The 21,011-nt window shown below is 37.2% G+C and overlaps 1 protein-coding gene across 1 annotated transcript in view; it reads left to right on the top strand.

Moving 5' to 3' along the window:
* The window catches only part of KCNH8 (potassium voltage-gated channel subfamily H member 8), a 277,527-nt gene that overhangs the window by 161,439 nt on the left and 95,077 nt on the right, over positions 1-21,011 (top strand). Inside the window, exon 5 of the mRNA XM_070391102.1 lies at positions 3,733-3,973. Within this exon, the coding sequence (XP_070247203.1) occupies positions 3,733-3,973 (241 nt within the window). The remainder of the gene's footprint in view (positions 1-3,732; positions 3,974-21,011) is intronic.

Here is a 21,011-nt window from a genome sequence, read left to right as displayed (position 1 = left end):
TTCTGGGGATATATGTGCCTCCGTGTCACATGGATTTTTGGAGAGTCTATAGACAGACTTGAAACAGGGCACCAGACTTGATCCATGGATCCTACTCGGATTCCTATTTACATCTCCCTTCAGTTACCAAGTCAGCCTTAGTGACAGTAAACAAGTTCTGGGGAGAAACAATGGTAACCACATCTGGGTTTGATTCTATTCAAGTTTCCCAGCAAAGCTCCTACACGTATATGAGCCAGAGATTCGGCAATGCTGAAAGCTGACACTGTCTTCCAGCCTTTCCCTGAGAATCATTTGAACGTAGCAAGTAGTACTGAGCTTTAAAATGCATTTGCTGAACATGCTGTTTTCCCCTTTAGAGTGAACAAAGTACAGAACACTACTTAAAAACTCATTTTAAAAATCATAATTCCCACCGCTTAGCTAATTAGCTAAGTTGCCATTCATTTAAGAAGTACAGACATCAAGGTGGAACATAAAAATAATACACAGTAATTACGATGTCTAATCCACACAGTGATTTAGCAATTCAGGTAATTCTTACTTCTAGAAGCAAAGTATGGAATCAGAAAAGGCCCTGTTCATTACCTCCTTTCAAGGAGAACAGGGTAGACTAGCTAAAAGAGCAGGAAGAGAGAAGGAAGAAGAGGAAAAAAGATCCGGGCAGTTTATTAGCTAATCAATCAATCTTTGGGAAATCTGGCTATTCACACACACACACACACACAGACTTCTTAATATTTGTGTAGCTCTCTATTTCCAAATCCCTTTTACATACATCATATTATTTGATTCTTACCCTTAGCCAGTACCAGAGATGATGTTTATTAGTAATGTGTGAACGATGGAAAAAAACAACCTAGGGAGATCTCCAAAGTAGAGCAGTGGGTGTGGAAGCCAGCTGTGAATCCTCTGACTCAGAGACCCTGTGCGTCTGACCCTACCCCGCTGCCTCTCTGATGCAGTTCTGTGGACTAAGAATATATGATCCAGCCACAGACAAAAGATCTCAGCAGGCCCTTAGCAAGGTTCCATCCCAATCAGGATGCAACACCTTTTAGTCACGGCTCTTACCCTGCCGGAAACATCTTGGAAAAGGTGTTTCATTTCTGCTTTCCTTGATTTGTTACTCTATTAAACGGCACTGGGATGATGCAAGTGTCTCCAGCAGGAGCGCCTTGGGAGCTTAAAAGGAGAGTGCTTTAAATGGTCGAGTATTACCAGCAGGGTACTACTAATCGTCATCCAAGGGTACACTCCGCTAGGATACTCTGTGTAGTGACTGCAGAAACATTTTCTTTCCATCTGCTCATTCAGAAGTTAGTTTTAAAGAAATACTGCAAAAATAGTTTTGGAAACAGCTTAATTAGACATTAGCCTTAACCATTGTGTTTCAATAATTTATGGGGTGGAGGTCAAATTGCTAAAACACCATTGGTACTAAAGAATATGCTTCAGAATTAATAAACAATATTTGAGAATAGTTGCTTGTATTATTCTTTAGGCAAACTCCATATGTTTCAGGGTTACAAATAATGTCTTTTTCTCCCTACTTGCTAAAAGCATACTTTCCAATTATAAGAAATTTTCTTCCAAAAAGATTTTTGATAAAACTTGACAAATGAGGTGGGAGGAGAGAAGCATCTATTTTTTTCACTCAGGTGATTGTGTCAAGATGTATATAGGATTTGAGTTTAAATCTAAACACAAAGCTTAAATCTAACCTGAGATGTGTTAGTTTGTCAGCATCTTTTAAAATCATTTTAACTAATACATTTTAAGTAGCCTATAAAAATGAAAGCTTGTGACTTATTTTGTGATTTGTGGATATAACTAATATATTGCTGACCTTTTACATCAGCATCACTTGTGATTCATATAATCAATATAATCCAAAGAAAATACTTTACTTCTTGGCTTTTCCTGACCCTCATTCCTAGGGTTGGCTTCTCCACAAACAAGATAAAATTTTTATTTCTGTAACACTATCGGAAAAGACTTACTTGGATAGAAATTGAGATAGTCCTTTATGGTTTCTGGTGATGTCTTACTGTAGTAAATATTTTTTTAAAAATTCTATTGGAATGCATCATGTCCTATTATAAAGTAGATGCAGTGCTTCTCAACCTTGAGGCTAATAATACCTATGGACCCTAACTCTCTTCTATGCACTCACCTAAGCTTTGATAAGCCCAACAGTTGTACTTCATTCTCCTCTTTTCAACTCTATGCCAAAATCTATCTTTGGAACCTGATCCTGGAAACTATAGAATGAGATGAAGGAGAAAGGTCAAGTACCAATTAGTCTCAATTTTAGACATATACTATTTATTAATTTTGAAGTATATTCTTTAGTGCTAATGGTGGTGTAGTAGATGCAGTGGCAGATAGGCATCAAAAAACAATCTGAAAGTGGTGAAGCAGTTTCTCGCCAGGAAACCCTGACAATATGAGCTTCCTGTGTGGGTTAGGTAAGAATATTAACTGAAAGTAAAAACATGTTTTAGGGTTGCCTACCAAGAAAAGATGCAAGATAAAGGGTGCCTTAATATTAAGGTCGTAGAAATACCTCATTACTGATAGTTACCACTAAAGGGCTGAGTGTTCCGATCACTCTGAACCTTTCTTGAGCTCTCAAGTGTTTCAGGGCTCCCTGAACAAAATACATTAATTGGTTCTTTCCTCTATGGCTGAAGTAAGAAAACACATTGTGCCCTGCAAGTAATATGTATTCCAGAACTTTTAACTGTTTCGTTCATTCAACTTAACTTTGACATTTCAGTTTCCATTACCAATCTTGTATTTCTCATTAATTGAGGTTAAAGCGAGGTCGACAAGTATCTGGTCATAGGCTTGTCAAACTTCCACACATGCTATTGTTGCACCTCCCTTTGTCTCATAGCAATAAGGAGAGCTGTTCATCAATTTTGACTGCTTTCAAAGTGAAGTGCTTTTGCAGCTGTAAAAACTCCAGCTATTCTTCCGCATTTAATCAGCTGCATGGGGAACATTGCCTTTCTCCTCCCCATGATTTGAATAGTAACTCCAAAGTGATCATTTCTCCCTTTCCACCTTAACCAGAGCTAGCTAGTGTCAAACTGAATCCATACCAATCAAGGTTATGAAATATGGGTTCCCAGCTTGAAACTTCACAAATAAACACAATGCAAAAATGCAAGTGGTTATAAGAACTGGGTTATATTTTGAAAGAAATGTACACAGCTATTTAAAATAGAATGTTGATCATATTATCTCTCTCTAGAGGGGGAAAATTGTACCTTCGTTATCATTAGAAGGATTTCAGGTCAAATATATTCTTTAGCTAATGATTGTCACCTCGAAATTATAATTATATGCAATGATCTCATGACAATAGGGATATAAATGTATCTTGGTGTTTAAAATGTGTGTAGGATTACATTTTCAACTTGTGGAAGTTTATAGGTGATATTTTAGGTAATTATCTTTTCATTTTTAATGAACAAAATCTGGATTGCTCAGTTAACATTCATGACTAAACTCTGCATGTTTCTATAACCTACAACAAAGATCTCTGCTCAATTTTAGTATATACAGCTCTACTTTTTGCATCACCAACTTCTAAAATCCACTTGTAAGACAGACTGACATTGTATGTATAAACGATCCTCCTCACAGACGTGTGTCTAAGGCTGTGTGATCCTGGTTTCTAATGTTGTGTGTCCCTTCTCTTCTCTTTGTGTTTATCCACAGAATGTTTTCGTAGATAAGCCAGCGTTTCCGGAGTATAAAGTTTCCGATGCAAAAAAGTCCAAATTCATCCTTTTGCATTTTAGCACTTTTAAAGCCGGCTGGGACTGGCTTATTCTCTTGGCGACGTTTTATGTTGCCGTGACCGTCCCTTACAACGTTTGCTTTATTGGCAACGACGACCTGTCCACGACTCGGAGCACAACCGTCAGCGACATTGCCGTGGAGATCCTTTTTATTATAGGTAAGAACCAGCGCCTGCTTTCCTGGGAGATTTGCATAGGGGGAAGCAAGTGTGTTCCAGACTTTTCTGACACAAATTTGAACTAAGAACCATTTGCATGGGCATGGCTCAGCCTCTGATGCAAATTTTGGAGATGCACATATTTGAATGTCTGGAAATTACCTCTTCCAACTTTCTCTCTGTTCCTTTAGTGCAAACCGAGATGAACCCATGCTTTGTGTTTTCATCATTATTTTGTCAAAAATGGGCTAAAAAAAAAGACTTAGTGGCTGTTGTGTTTGTACTCACCCATCCATCATGACCTTGACTGTGTCAGAGGTGGGGCTTGGCAAGGACTCATCAGTGGTGTTCTGATAATGGTCCAGTCCTGGGCATGGTTCTCCGTGCCCTCCATGTTCTCTCGGCACGTTGATGGTGGTCGCGATAAGAGACCTGGTTGCAGAAGCAGAGGATTACATAAGGCTTCCAGTAAATCAGGAGGAGCAGTGAGTATCTGATTTTAACTAAAAAAGGCCGCCAGGGATGTTTGCTAAGAGTATTTATCTCTAGACTATTGGGAATGTCAGGTGAAGCTTCATCTCTTCCCTTTTATAAGCCTTTTCCTACATTCTATGCTTTAAATCTTTGTCTTGTTTAGACCAAAGCCTAGCTCTTGCTTGCTCATTCTTAGGCAAATTCTAGATCTCTACTATGGCTTGGACTGACTCCCTGTGGAGTTGCCTGTACCTTTCATTCATTCCTATGGAGTTCCTGGTCTTCATTAGCGACCTTATACCTATTTCTCTACCTCGTCATGGTGATATAGAGCAACAACCTTATTGTAAATATGAGAGGATGTTTGGAAATATTTTCAGACAGTTTTTAAACAAAGGAATGAGAAATGGATTTTAAAGATCAAAGGGAAGGAAATGAGGCAGATCACAACCTTGTTTCAATAGTGGTGGTACTCTCCATGGAGCTGGTAAAGCTGGGGGTCTTCCAACTGAATGAGCGTGTTTGTTCTGGTTGACTTTGTATGACCTATACGTGGTTTTGGTGTCACTATTAGCATTGCATCTGCTGGACACGCCCCTCAGAGCTATCTTAGTACCCCTACTCCCACCCCCAAAAACGTTGGCTGTGGTATGTTTAAGCCACTAGATGGCACTGTTGTCTAGTTGGGTAGCTTGGGAAGGCTACAGATTCAAGGAAACTTTAATTTTTTTTAACTTAACCTATGCATTATTGGAAAAGTACAATGGTAAAGGGATATTAAATCACTGTTAAATGGCAAATAACAACATTCTAGTTTGTTAAGGAATTTAAAATGAGAATTGTAATCAAATTGGTTGTGTCCATGTACCAATCCATTGTGGTTTTAGACCCTTTTACTTGCTAACTTTTATGTCTTCTTCCATTCAAGACATACACACAAATGAACACTCTAAACAGACTTCTCATAATCTGCCCAAAGTACTCAAGAACTTGAGAGGTCATTTAACATGTATAAGCTTGAGTATGTCCTTAACAAATATTTTATATATAACAATTATTATTATTATTACTATTATTATTATTATTATTACTATTATATAACCTTGCTCATAGGGATAAGGTTACATCCTGAACGTTCTTTTCCACTATTTCTGGTTCTTCGATATTTGAAATTCCAAGGGCTTAGAAGCCAATTCTGATACTACATGCTCATTGGCAGGTGATGACATGTTTACACTCAGAATTGACACTTGTGAGAAAGATCTTTTATTTTATTTGCTTTGGGTTGCTTCCCTCTGTTAAAGCAATAGAGTCTGGCTTGCCCCCCATAGTTGCCTCTAAATCTTGTGTGTTCTTTCTTTATGCCATCAATGATTTTCAGGGAGCAAGATGTTTCTCTAGGAAGACAATACAGTAGTCTCTCCTTATCTGCAGTTTCTCTTCCCAGGGTTTCAGCTATCTGTTGGTCAACCGCGGTCTAAAAATATTAAATGAAAAATTCCAGAAATAAACATTCATAAGTTTTAAATCGAGTGCCATTCTGAGTAGCATGATGGAATCTTGCACCATCCCGCGCCACTCTGGCCGTGAATCATCCCTTTGTCCTTCATATCCAGGCTGTATACACACCTGCCCGTTAGTCACCTAGTAGCCGTCTTGGTTATCAGATGGACTGTCTGTTGTGGTATCTCAGGGCTTGTGTTCAAGTTGGGAGGTAATATATCTCTTTTGGAGAGTCACAATGAACTTTATAGCATTATAAATCCTCTGAGAAATCCAATGGTAAAGAAATCTGTTTAACTGTGACTAATACAGCACCTTCTATAGTTATTTTTACCTCAGAACTCACTCTTCCCCAGACCACTTGGTAACACTCTTTTGGGAAGACTGAGTTTAAAACATTCTTCCCTGATAGATTCACTATAAAGAAGGTATCTGAATATAATTATGCTAGTCAAAATATAAATATGAATCATGAGCTTGAATCTCTATTCTCTTCCCCTTAAAATGAAGTTTATAAGCCATATTCTTTTTCTTAATACATTTTTATTGATTTCAGAGAGGAAGGGAGAGATAGAAACATCAATGATGAGAGAGAATCACTGATTGGCTGCCTTCTGCATGCACCCTACTGGGGATCAAGCCCACAACCTAGGCATGTGCTCTTGACTGGAATCGAACCCGGACCCTTCAGTCCGTAAGCGGACGTGCTATCCACTCGGCCAAACCAGCTAGGGCCATCTTAGCTCTTTAGAATCAACAGGACACAAGGCTTGGCTTTCAGTTACAAAATAGTTATAAAATTACTTTTAGTTTGAAAACCATCCTACATAACTTAGCTATTGATTCGAAGCCTTACAGAATGAGAAGTGATTTCTAGAACCTAATCGTTCTTACTTTACAGGTGGGAAACTGAGCCCCAGTGATAGGCCCAAAGCCCCACAGCTAACTGATGGCAGACTCGGGTCTCCTAGTTGTTGGAAAAGGTTTCATAAGAGTTTATAATCAATATGATTCCATTTTTCTGAAAAATTCCACTCAACTTAATTTCTTTTATTGAAAGCAATGAGGCGGAAAATGAGAGAAAGAGGTGCCAACTTCTTTCTCTTTCTTCAATGAATGCAGAAATTAATAGCTTTAATCTCTGAAATCTCCGTACTTAAAACTGTAGTATACCCATAGGTCCAACAATCACTTCCCTCATTTCCTTGTTAAAAACCCAAAGAACCCAGTTTTGTGCAGGCAGTAGTATGCCCAGACAGACACAGAGAATGAGTTATGAGTATTCTAAGCCAGTGGTAATTCCCTTCCCTTTAGCCAATTTCAGGAGTAGGGGTAAAGGTGTGGCCAATTCAGTCCAATGGGATATAAAGAGATCATTTCTGAGGGCTTCTTGGAAATAATTTTTCCCCTGATCAAAGAGAAGCATGTGAGGAGAAAATACTTGTGTTTCTACTCCTTTTCCCCCTGGGGTTGGATATGATGGGAGGACATGACGTGTGTAACTCCTAGAGCCATCCTTAACCATCAGGAGAGGCATAGGGAAGAAGATCTGGATGGCAAAGCAGAAAGTTGAGATATTGCACCTCTGGACCCCTCGTCAGATGATGTAAGAATGTTCCCATTATTGGAGCCAGTTAATTAGATATTCTGTTACTGATTGATATGTCATTCTAAAAATACCAAAACAAATTAAGAAAAATTCTCTGGCATCTTGACCCCTTGCACTAAGTCATTTCATAAGTCCTACGCTATGTCCTTTCCAAAGGAACAGAATGCTCTTTCTTCTGTCTTGTCATTCCCCTCTGAGACAGGCTAGCTAGGAAGTGGTCTGTACATTCTTTGTATCTGAGATCATTACCACCATGGCTTCGTAGGCTACACCATAAAACTATAACTCTGATGGACTTGGTCTCTCTGAGAGTTCCCAGAAAGTAAAGGTCAAAGGAAAGTTGATGTGCAGTTCTCCTTCCTATTTGCTACATTCACCTCAGTCACAAAAGGGCAGTTGAGAGTCACGTGAGACAAAGGGCAATTAATTATACATTGTGTGGACCAACCTGTCTAGGACTGAACATTTAGCATCCTTACCCACTACTCACCAGCAATGCTCCCCAACTATTAAGACAATCCCAAACATCCCAAAGGAATTTTCTCCCAATATTATATTTTTTTAAGATTATATTCTGTTGATCTAGGTAGTTCTTGGTCACTGGTTCTCAATAACATAATAGAAAACATTCCAGAAACATGTGGGTTTGACTTTAATTCGTTAATCAGCACTACCATCATTTAGTGTTTGTTTAGTGCTTTTAGGTCACAATTTACACGTGATTTTACCCCAACTAATGAACAGAATTCTTATAAAAGCAGTATTTCTTTTTTCTTAATACATTTTTATTGATTTCAGAGAGAAAGGGAGAGGGAGAGATAGAAACATCAATGATGAGAGAGAATCACTGATTGGCTGCCTCCTGCAGGCCCCCTACTGGGGATTGAGCCCACTGCAATCCGGTCATGTGCCCTTGACCGAAATTGGACCTGGGACCCTTCAGTCTGCAGGCTGACATTCTATCCACTGAGCAAAACCGGCTAGGGCTAAATGCAGTATTTCTTATAAGCATCTGTCTAAATTTTTGTCATTTCTGACTATTTTATTACTTTCTCCTTTTGTCTGCAATACTTTATTAACCAATGCTTTTTATCCATTTACATGTCAGCAAATTTTGCTATTTCAGAGATTATTTCTTCTCACTTAATTTTTAATATAACCTTGTGACATAATCATGCAGGTATATATAGTCATACTTAGGAGGGAAAGGGGGAAAAAACAAAGCAATTAATTTATCCACGATCTAGCTAACTACTGACCAAGCTCGAACTACAGCCCTAAACCTATTTGTAAAATGGGCAAAATAGTATCAATCTTGTGAGGATTTAATGAAGTAATTTTATTTTTAAAAAAATAATCTCACTCACTGTTTAATCAGTAATAATGAGTATTGTCAATAATATTATCAAGCCCGTATCCACTATTTTCAGAAAATCAGCCCTCTTTAATTCATACTGAAAATCTAACTTGAACACAAGCCCTGAGATACGACGACAGTCCATCTGATAACCAAGAACATTCCAATTCCCTCAGCTTTCAGGAACACAAGTGTCTGGGGACTCATTTACCACTTAAAGGATCTGAGGCTTTTCCAGCTGCTTCTACAGACTTGCCTCAGCGTTCTTTTAGAAAAGCCCAAATTAGATCTTCCATCGACTCCAGTCCTGCATTCTTTATTTGCAGCACTTCGGGATCTGGTGTGCATTAAATGATCCCAAACAACATTACAGGCAATTATTCCAGTGTCTTCCCCCAGCCAGTCTTCCATCACCACTTCTAGGAACAAGGAAATAAGCTGATCTGCATTTCAACTCCTCCCCCTTTTTCTTCCCAGCTCCGATGAAGCCTAAAAGGCACAAGCTGGGCTTCCATTAACAGTCTAGAACAGTGGTTCTCAACCTTCCTAATGCCGCGACCCTTTAATACAGTTCCTCGTGTTGTGGTGACCCCCAAACATAAAATTATTTGCGTTGCTCCTTCATAACTGAAATTTTGCTACTGTTATGAATCGTAATGTAAATATCTGATATGCAGGATGTATTTTCATTGTTACAAATTGAACATAATTAAAGCATAGTGATTAATCACAAAAACATATATGTAATTATATATGTGTTTTCCGATGGTCTTAGGTGACCCCTGTGAAAGGGTCGTTCGACCCCCAAAGGGTCGCGACCCACAGGTTGAGAACCGCTGGTCTAGAAGGAAGTCATTACCTAAAGCTTCAATCACCAGCTTCAGAGTAACTGAGACTTGTCTCCAGCCACCAACTTCATCATTTTCCTGAATCTGTGTTCAATTTCTAATAGTTTTTTTTAAATATGTGTTTGTCTTGTAAAGCTTTCCCCATCTCCCGTATAAATATGCCTTTTCCCACTTAACGTAGAACTGAGAAATAATCTTCTTATACTATTCAACTCCAGTTCAAAAAACTCTCCAATAGAAATCCAAGGTTCAAAAGAAGTTCTTTCATTCTTTCAGCATTCTTTTTTACTTTTAATATTTTTATTGATTTCAGAGAGGAAGGGAGAAGGGGAGAGAGCTAGAAACATCAATGATGAGAGAGAGACTTATCGATTGGCTGCCTCCTGCATGCCCCCACTGGGGTTCAAACCCACAACTCAGTCATGTGCCCTGACTGGGAATCGAACCCAGGACCTCTTGGTCCATGGGCCGACACTCAATCCACTGAGCCACCACAGCCGGGCCTTTCAACATTCGTGAGTGTCTTTTTCTCTTAGGGTAAAATATATAAATTTCAGTGGAATGTGAAAGAGTATAGACATTTTATTATACAAGAAAACCTCAACTTACAGTCATTTTCCTGAGATGTGCAATCCAAGGTATGTCATTACCCCCCTTAGATAAATGACTATAATTAAAGAAAAACTTGGATACTGGAAAGAAAGACTTCTAACAATAAATAGGGTTGAAATTTCATAATGATGAGGGAATTAAAATAAATTTTACTGCTGCATGATTTGGGCATTCTAGTATTCCTGGGCTACGTATTTAGAAGCATTAATTGGTTAGCATTCATTTATCTCTTAGTGTTTGAGTACCTCCCTCCCTCCCTCCCTTTCTTTCTCATTCTCTTCCATTTTTTTTCCTAACTCTCATAATCACAGTCTCCCTCCTACTCTTTCTCTGCCATTCAAACATAGGATAGTAATGAAAGTCCACACATAACACCCCATATCTGCACATCTGCACTCGCACTAAGAGTAATTCATAGCCACACTTCAGATTTGGCCTTTGTCTCATGTGCCATTTTTCACCCAAGTATGAGAGCATTCCCAATGCCCACATTCCCAGTAAATACAACTGGAGTATCAAATAAATGGAATGTGTTGCATTGAGCGTTAACCACTTACTAGAAATGAATCACTGCCCACTTGGCTATGGACCAGCTATTGTCTGCTAAAACAGTCTAAGCCTGAGGGTAAGAACAAACAAAAAAACCAGAAAATTACCCTGCCACTTCAGATTTCCAGAGAAGTGTCACATACCCAGTATTTTAAGAGTGAAGAGGTTTTGTATGTCAGAGTGCCTTGAGGGGGAAAAACAGTGCATTGTAAAGTAAGGTACTATTTCATTATTGCTATTAAGAGCTCCCATATAAGTTGGCTTAAGAGTACCTACATAAGCCCTTGAGCAAAGATTGGAATTGCATTTATTTTACAAATATACTATCGGTTTAATTATTGCTTCTTTAGGCTTTTCAGAATATCTCCTGGGAAGATGAAATGCTATGATAAGTGAGCTACTGAATGGATACCCAGGATATGTGACCACTGTATTTTTCTTAACCGCATGAAACTACAGAGCAGAGTTTTCATTTCATTGGTTCAAAATTTGCAATTAATAGTTTCCTTTCACTAGAATAATGGGTGTATGTTTGATTAGAAAAAGTACTTTATTGGCCATCATTTCCTATTAGACAAGTAGGTTTTTAGAAATATTTCCTCTATTCTTTGCTATGAACAAAAATCACTAAATGGCAATGTTCTAACAAACCAACAAATTACATTCTCCGGGCATATTCTTTTGATTAGTTTAATTTCTCCTCTGTGAATATACCGTGCTAATTACATAAGGTTTAAAATAGAAATAGTGGAGAGAAACAAATGGCCTTCGGCAACACCCATTCCAACACAACTGCCTCCATGTGAAATTTTTCTGGTATCGTTTCCTCTTATTTCTCTTCTTGTGGATGTGATCACAGTCTATGCAAATTTAGGTGCCTTGCATTTTACAGACCTTTTTTATATATTTCTCTGTGTTTTATAAATATTTATAGACATTTAATATTCGCATAACATCCCATCATGTAAAGGAGCTTTTCTGTTTAGTTAACCATGTCTTAATTGTTACATATTGCAGGTGATATATCTTGCCACTTACACACACAAAAAAATGAATACCTCTGTGGAAAATATATTTATTCACTAACATATTGAATGCCCATTGTTTGCTATGCACTGTTTTTAGATGTTAGAAATAGAGCAGTGAAACAAATAGAGACACTTGCCCTCAAAGGTCTTACATCCCAGTAGGAGACAAACAGGAAACAAAACAAATAAGAAAATATATAGCGTGTTAGATAGTGGTGAGTTGCACCGAGAAGTAAAACAGAGACGGGGAAAGGATTAGCTAAAATGGGAAGCTAATGGTGAATATGACATGTAGATAAAAATGGAGGGGAAGCAAGGGGACAAGCAATTACATGAACTACATGTCTTGATGAAGAACATTCCAGAGAAAGGGAACATCAAATGCAAAAGACTCTACCTCGACATTTTGAATTCTTTTAAGGAGTGGAATTATTGGGCCAAAAATATTATGAGATACAGCTTATAACATTTTCAGAGTGTTATCTTTTTAATCATATTATCCTTAGAGCATTTATTTATCAAAGTTCTAGTTGAAAAGCAGTTTGTTCTTGCTAGTATTTTTTTTTTTACAGAAATGGCTATTGTTAGAAGTTCTAGGTGCATGCTGCTTTCTGAATTTCTTTAATGCTACAAAGCATTTCATTTAATGGAATAAGTCAGATAAAATAATGTTATCAATATTGTACTACTGTGATTAACTACTATTTTCCCCTTTAGAAGATTAGATATACATAGAAAATGAGTTGTATTTGCCTGACAAACACAGCAGTTATTTCACAATGTACCTGAATTCACTATGTTTAAATATGAAACATTTGTGAGATGACAAATTTAGTGGAAAAATTGTCTTCGCTGCCCTGAGACTTACATATTACTGTAAATAGACTACAGGAAGGAGCAAGTACTCATAAAATATGAAACAATAGTGCTTGTTTTGTACAAGACAAGGCAATTAAGAACGGAATATTACTAAATTTAGAAATCCAGAGGAAAATTATGAGTTCTTGATTTAGAAACATTGCACAGTAATGAGGTAGGGGTTTTTTTTTTTCCATTTTCCTCTTAGCAAACATGAACTCTGCTATGTCATTCTCTCCTCTTCCCACTTTTTCAAGTATATTTTCTTGCAGCATATAAAAATACTGTATCCTGTAAGTAAAAATTGCATTATTTATGTGGTTTCTATTTCCCAGTTAAATCCATGCATTTAGCATTTGCCATTGGAATACTCTCCTCTCCCACTACCCCAATAGTTTAAAGATAAATAGATAAATAATTTTTAAAGCCAAATATATATTGAATATATTGAAAAGTTGTTTACTTTAGATAACAAAATAATATTATGGCCACCTGTCCCTAGATGTCATTCATTATGTGTTATTCAATTCATTAAATATTTGTTGAAGATCAAAATACTGTCACCCAAGTGATTGCACATGGCAATTCTCCACCATGGCATAGAAGACCCTTTAGGATCTGGATTCTATCTTTTTATTTATCACCACTTGCTTCTCCTTTCTGTGGGTCCAGCCATATGAGACCCCTTGCAGTTCTTCAACTGTATTATTCCTTGCATCCTTTGTATTTTCATATCCTCTTTATTTTATACTCTCAGAGAAAAGTAGCAAGATATCTCTTTACCCAAATTCTCCTTATCCTTGAAGTATCATCTTTGACCTCTTCCATAAAGTCTTCTTTTTAACTCTTCTTACTCCTATCACCACAAGTCTGGGACTTCCATCATGCACTATTTAAGTGCTTTCCCTCTCACATTCTTCAACCCTATTTCATAATTGCTTATTTATCTCCCACACTCATATGCCATAAATAAACTATGCACTCCCAGAGGACATGGATTGGATAATATATTTTTCTCTAGTTCCTTCAACTAGTATAGTTTCTGACCCATAGTAGGCAGGAAACTAATGTTTGCATACTGCCATAATTCAGATAAACAAAATAAAAAGTTAAGCTCATTGAGTTAAACAATGAACTTATTTCCAAAGGCAGGCCTGTATGGTTTTATATGTGGTCCCACAGGTATTAGCTATTCTTTCTTGGTGTCTCCAAAGCACTCATCACATAATTTTTTAATTTCCAGTTTTCTACCTATATCCCCTACTAAACTAATTTCTTTGAATGCAGGAAGAGAGGATCAATCTTTGTACAACCCACATCCAGTCAATATACGTCGTACATATTAGGTGATCAATAAATGCTGGTTGAGTAAATAGACGAGAAGCAATCATTTATTAGCTCTATTTTACTTAAATAGAAATTGGAACTTAGAAAAGGTTACAAAAAAAAAAAAAAAGAAAAACCTTTCCAAAGGACATGGCTACTTACGGGAGAGCCAAAATTAGAACTCAGTTATATTTTGGCTCATAACATTTTATTATATCACCACATTTAACTGGACTAACATTATAATTTTAAAGAATAAAATCCAAAAAATGTATATGTATTTCAAACTTGCTAATGTTATGTCCATAAATATGATTATTATTACAGTTTCCATGGAAATCAGTAATTTTGGTGATATTCCTCTGGAGAGATTCCAAACAGGTTAATTTACATTGGATAATCCAAACGGTATAATAAAAAGTGTAGAAAAACTCAAAATACACTTTCTGAACAAGAAGCAATTCATCCCTTTGGGAAACCAGTTGTGAACAAAGAGGAGATGCCCACAATCAGAGACTTTTCCAAAACATAGGTATGAAGACCTGGAAAGGTCATTTCATAGGTGCACAGCAATACTGTGTACATACAAGGCAGGGCGTGAGAATGCACAACCATAAGAGTAAATGGGAAAAGGTGCTGGAATGATCCTTGCTGTGCTTGAGTTGATGATAGAAGTAAAGGTCTATCAGCCGTGGGTAAATGAATAAATCTAAAAAAAAAAAAAAAGACCGTACCCTTTTATGTAATGATGTTTACTTTGAATTTATATTAGTTCACACAAACACTCCATCCATGCTTTTGTTCCGGCCCTCCGGTCCAGTTTAAGAACCCATTGTGGCCCTCGAGTCAAAAAGTTTGCCCACCCCTGATCTGGGGGCACGCGCGCGCGCACATACACACACACACACACACACACACACACACACACACATACACACACACACACTTAAGTTCCTGACAAGGACATTATGTAGATTTATGCACGTATGTTGGTGAGATGAGGAGGGCTGATCAATTTTCAGGTCATCTGGTTTTCTCTTGAGAGGCTGACTAGCCTGAGGATACTTGTAGCAATAAAAGGACTTTTTCTTTTTATAGGACATATTTCTGCCCAAAATTATTCATTCTTTATTTGAAATCCAAATTTAACTGGCTGTCCTGTTTGCTGAAATTGCAAGTATATACTGAGGTGACCTCAATGGATCATATTAATGCCTCAGCTTTAGCAACACCGGGAGGTTAAATTCCTAGGAGCTGCCGCAGGAGAGGTTTATGTTGAAATGATGCTGACCAATTTTTGGCTAGATATTGAGAAACAAACAAACAAACAAATAAACAAACAAAAAACTATGGCTTAGGAGTGCTGCCATTGTTAGTAGAGTCTGGAGAACTGGATGCATCACTTGCCCATTCTGATTGGACTGTATTTTGATTGGACTGTCAAGACCAGCCACCAAAGCACTATTTCATGGGACTAGGAACTGTTAAATTGCTAAGTTAATGAAAGGATGAGAGCTGTGGTCTTTGCTTTGTGTATTAGTTAGGTTTGATCAGCTGCTGCAACAATAATTCAGTGGCTTCTGAGACTAGAAATGTATTTCTCACCTAATGTCCTAGGGAATATATTGAGGGCTGGTAGGGAGAAACAGGAGGAGGTGGTTCTCTTACGTAATTATTTAAGGACTGAGACCGACAGTGGCTCTACTAACTTTAATGGGTGGCTTCTAAGGTCACTTTGTTCTTAATTCCAGCCAGCAGAAACAGAAAATCAAAGAGCATGGCAAAGCAAATGTGCATAACTTCAGCTAATAGTAATGCAAGGTTCTTTTTAAAGGTACCCAACAAGTCGTTAAGGCTGTATTACTAGAAGTAAAACCAATTCTAAAAGTATTACTAGAAGCATTATATGCCCACCCAATTGGCAAAGTCTAATAGTATCAAGTGTCAATGAGACTGTGGAGTAATAAGAACTGAAAACTCTGCTGGTTGGAGTGTGTCTTCCACTCTGGACAGGCTATGTCTGGGGATTAGCTTTTGTCTTTCCTGGTACAGAGAGGAGGAGGGTGCTTTTGAAAAATATGTCCTGCTTTTAAGCAAATAGGAGCAGAGCAGGTAGCTTTTCAGGTTTCTGCTTCTCAGTTGCCTTCAGCTCAAAATAATTCTAATGCCAAACTGGCATATTTTTGGATGGCATAAACTGCTACCCTTTCCATATCTTACTTCCAAAAGGATAGTAGTCAGCTATGTAAGTTGACTACTTTTCTTTATTATGCTAGCACTTGAGAATTCCTATTTAAAATAAAAACTGATAGGGCAGCTCACTATGTAAAATGAATAAAAGCTCAGCCTGAAAAGAGAAAGGGGGAAATAAGAAGGGGAAAGCCCAAAGTCATGAGACTTGAGAAACTAGAGAAAATCAACAGGACTGGGAAAAGGAAACCCCGTCAGTTGGAGACAGTTGGAAGAAATGGAGATATTCATCCTGGGGTACTGAGTCAACTTGATGACTGATCTTGAGTATTTCTGGAAAGGGCTTCGGGGTGGAAGAGGACAGTGTATTCTGTGTTGTTGCTCAGGATGAAACTAGAACCAAGGAAAGGGTGCTACAGGGAAGAAGGCATCTTGAGGAAAGGCTGAACTACTTAGTGATGGGCATGTCAAACTAAGGGCTCTCAAAAGGCAGGGAGCTTACCACTGCTGGGGGCATTCGAAGACTGGTTGGCCATATCCTTATGAAGGATGACATGGATGGAGTGCCTGCATTTGAAGACATTAGGATAGAGGACTTATAGGTCTCTTCCCTCCTATGTGGGTTAATGGGATGCTGATAATGAAGGTCAGACTGATATAAGAGTGCACCATGGTACCATTGGCCACACTGGTACAAAACAGAAACCAACACCAGCTTCAGCCACCCCTCAATCCACCTGGTTGCCTCTTTTAGTTTCACCTTTTCTTCTGAATGCAATTGCTCTTAAGTTCCATTTCTCACTAAGTCTGCTGCTCTTAAATGCTATTTCTCACTGAGTCTGCTGTCCTTTCTTTTTCTTTAAATCTTTCACTTTAAGGTAAACAAAAGGGACAAATGCTGACAAATAAGCAAGGGTTGAGTGGTATAAAAATCTCATCTACTATTATTGGCAATTGATTACAGTCATTCTTAGGATTATTAGTCCCTCAAGCCTCTTCACTAATCAGCTCTCAATTATTCATTCTTCCCACATCTTGTAGCTCGACTTTGTAGACATCATATAGTGTTGAAAGGAGAACCTCACGAGCCATCTTTAGAACATTAGTCCGGCAGCTGGTTTAGAGAAATATCTCTTCACCCGAGCTGTACTACAATGATTAATTTTTAAAGGAATAGCTAAATGAAGATATTAATTATTTGTATGTGGTGCATATGCTATCATACACACAATTATATTTTAATTTACTTTTTACGAGTAAGCCAATATGATTTTAAAATTATTTCCCATCTGGCATGCATGCTAATAAAGAAAAGGAATCTACTCATTTGTGCCATATTGAATTTAACCTTTTTTTGTACTTCCTAATTACATAGTTCTCAAGGAAATCAAACTAGAAAAAAATGGGTTTAACCTTTCTGATTTTTAGTCCACATACATAGCCATTTAGTGTGGGAGAGAGAGGAAGCACTGATTTTTAAAGGTCCTTAACAATATGAAAACAGAACATGCCTACATTTGTTTATTATTTGTCTTAAATTTAATCATGTTTTTGTAAAAATGAAATACAAGACAAAAATGATTATCCTTCAAAACCATTTAGTGGCACCTGAATCATCATATAATTCAATTCTATTCTGCCTCATTTGGGTGGGGTATATTATGATCAATTTTTGAAAATTCTATAAATCGTATAAAGAATGGAGATAATGTTCTTTCTGATTCAAACTCTGTGCTCTGTGTGTATATACTCCTGGATAGTTGCACACATTAATAAGTGGAATTAATAATAAAATCACACATAAAAATTTGGATATGAGTACACTTTTATGTACTTCTCAACATAAAAGTTGAAAAACATCATAGATCTTCCATATGCCTCAAAATGAAAACTATATTGCTGCCTTTCAGGTAAATTGTGGATTGTCTGCAGAAGACCACATTCTTGCTGTAACATTTTCATGAGTTCCTGATTTAATTTGCCAAAAATACAAAACCTCATGGGAAATGAGACAACCATGGGGGAGAAACAGCTGTCTCAATATTCTCGAGGCTCCACTTTGCCCCCATGATTCTCACATGAGGGACATCACATCTGACAGCTCTTTGCTTTCTCATCACAATCATTTTATCTGATGCTCCCTTCACTCTTAAAGAAGAACTTGTACTAATCACCTGCCATTCCATTTAAGAGAATATTTACAAACATGGAGTTCTGTTTCTAGACACCACATCGTATCAGTAGAGAGAAAGCAGAGTGAATTCTCAGTGATCCCTAGACAAAAAGTTAGTTCTTTTATTTCCAGAATCAAAAAACAGTTCATTTCCTCACATTCAATTCTGTGACTCTGATTTAATTTTTTTTAACCTGGGTGGTACTGATGCTGAATTTGGTCTAAGAGCTACATTCAGGACTGCTTTTTCCTACACCAATCTATTGTTATTCCCTCTAAAATATACTTAAGATAATGATAAGAAAATGGGACCGGGTGTCTAAAGATGTTCTCTTTGTTGCTCATGACTTTAAAAATGTAAAATCTCCTTTATAACTTTAAGGAGATTTCTTTAAATCTCCTGAGTCATTGGTAAAATGACAGTAATAGTATTACACATGAGAGAGTTGGCATGGGAACCACACTAAGGAATGTGAAAAGTTTTATAAATCATAATACAGTAGAACTTTCTATGCTTATCATGTGACATAACTAGGTTTTTTAGAAATTAGTGTTCAAAAATAATACTAATCATTTGATAAACCTATAGTCTTTGCACAAAAATAGTACCATAACCCTGAAAATGTTAGAATATAATATATATCTAGGTTCCCCCCCCAAAATAAACCTAAAGTATTAACATATTTCAAAAATAGATTTATATCTATAGATTTTTTAAACAGTTGGTTTTAAAAATAGCTTTCATTCTTTTATGATTATCACTATTTGTGTATAAGTCTTCTAATGACTTCTTTTGAAACCTAAAATTAGCATATCTTCATTCAACCAATTAACTCCAATGAATAACCAATTATTTTTTTAAGTTTTCTAAACTTTGTAATGATTCATTCAAGAATACATTTTATCTACTTAGCAGTCTGCACTTCTCTTTTACTTTATAGTAAATCACATAAGTAACCACATAGCTTTATAAATGTTTGCAGCACCAATCAAAGGGCAGTCAATTCATTCATTCCTCCATTTAGGGAATGCCTCAAATATGTTAATAGTGGCAGTGGGTTTTCTGTGAAATGTGTGGTAGGCCTGGCGATCAGTTAATAAACATGCAAGATCCAGGGCAGCAATGGGCAAGGGCAGTTCATTCTGAGGCAAACCCCCTGAACTTGACCCCAAGTCCCCCTTTTCTCTGACTTATTAGTAAGCCAAAGCAGACCACCCTAGGCTCATTTCCCTAGCCCTTTATTATTTTCCCTGTCCCCAGATTAATAAATGTCCTCTAAAATTCACCTGGAAAAAATAAATAAATAAACATGCAAGAAATGTATCCCTTCAATTTTATAATGAATTTCTAAACTTACCTTAGCTTCTGTTTTAGAAACTAAAGCTTGGTAAACATTTGTTTTGGATTGCTCACTCCTAAGATGAAAACCTAAATGCCTAACCTGAGCTTTCTTTTGGAAACCATTAAGGTGAAATCTCTGCTTGATTTCTACAGCTGGTGGTCTGACTTGTTAAATTGCTTTGCTAATGCAGAGTCTAGAAAGTTAAAGGGAAAGAAAAAAAAAGTTCATGTGCTACCATAACAACCTCATGGCATTCCACTGTGCTCCTTATGGTAGCCTTGCTTCACTGATGCTTTGGTACTTGCCATCATAGCATTTTTACTCTGCAGTGGAAATCATCTTGGGATTATCTTCAAACCTTTGTGAGTAGTTTATCCACTAGCTTCAACCTTTCATATTTTCAATATTAACAATGGAAGTATTTTGATAATTTTAGCTTTTGACAAAAAGTTAATTATCTTTTAACAATATTATATTTTAAAGTGAGGATTCACAATAAACTAGAGCGATTTTTGTTTTGTTTTGAGTCACCTGGAACAAGCTTCCAGACAAGTGATGTGATTGGCCTCTCTTAAGGCGCCAATACTTAAAGTGCTGAATCAGAATTTAGGAGACTTAGATTTGAGTCTGGCTTTTTCACCAACTAGCTGAGGAGTTTAATCCTGTGCTTTCGTTTCATCATCTGTGTGACCCTGAACAAGTCACTTGACCTCTTGTGTGCCTCATTTTTCTCATCTGAAAAAGAGTTAATGGAAGTGCCGACATCTTACCATTGCTATAAGGAGTCAATGAGATTTATGATTCTAAAGGGCCTAGAACACTACTGGCTTCATGCTAAGAACATATGTGTTATCTAAAATACATAATAGTAATCAGTCTTGTCATAATCCCTAGATTATCTCACCTCACAATGCTATAAAAGTCAAATGACATAATAAATATTGTATTAGTTTGTTATTGCTGCAGAGCAAGACACCACAAACTTAATGTCTTAAAACACCACTCAATATTATCTCATAATTTCTATAGGTCAGAAGTCCAGGTATGGCTTAGCTTAATTCTCTGCACGGAGTTACACGTGGCTGAAATCAAGGTGTTAGCTAAGCTGTGTTCTTTCTGGAGCTCAGAATCCTCTTCCAAGCTCATGTGACTGTTGGAAGAGTTCATT

Source organism: Myotis yumanensis, unplaced genomic scaffold (genome assembly GCF_028538775.1).
Source record: "Myotis yumanensis isolate MYYU_CA2020_CCGP unplaced genomic scaffold, mMyoYum1.0.hap1 SCAF_14, whole genome shotgun sequence".
NCBI lineage: Eukaryota > Metazoa > Chordata > Mammalia > Chiroptera > Vespertilionidae > Myotis > Myotis yumanensis.
This window is presented reverse-complemented; position numbering and strand designations above follow the sequence as displayed.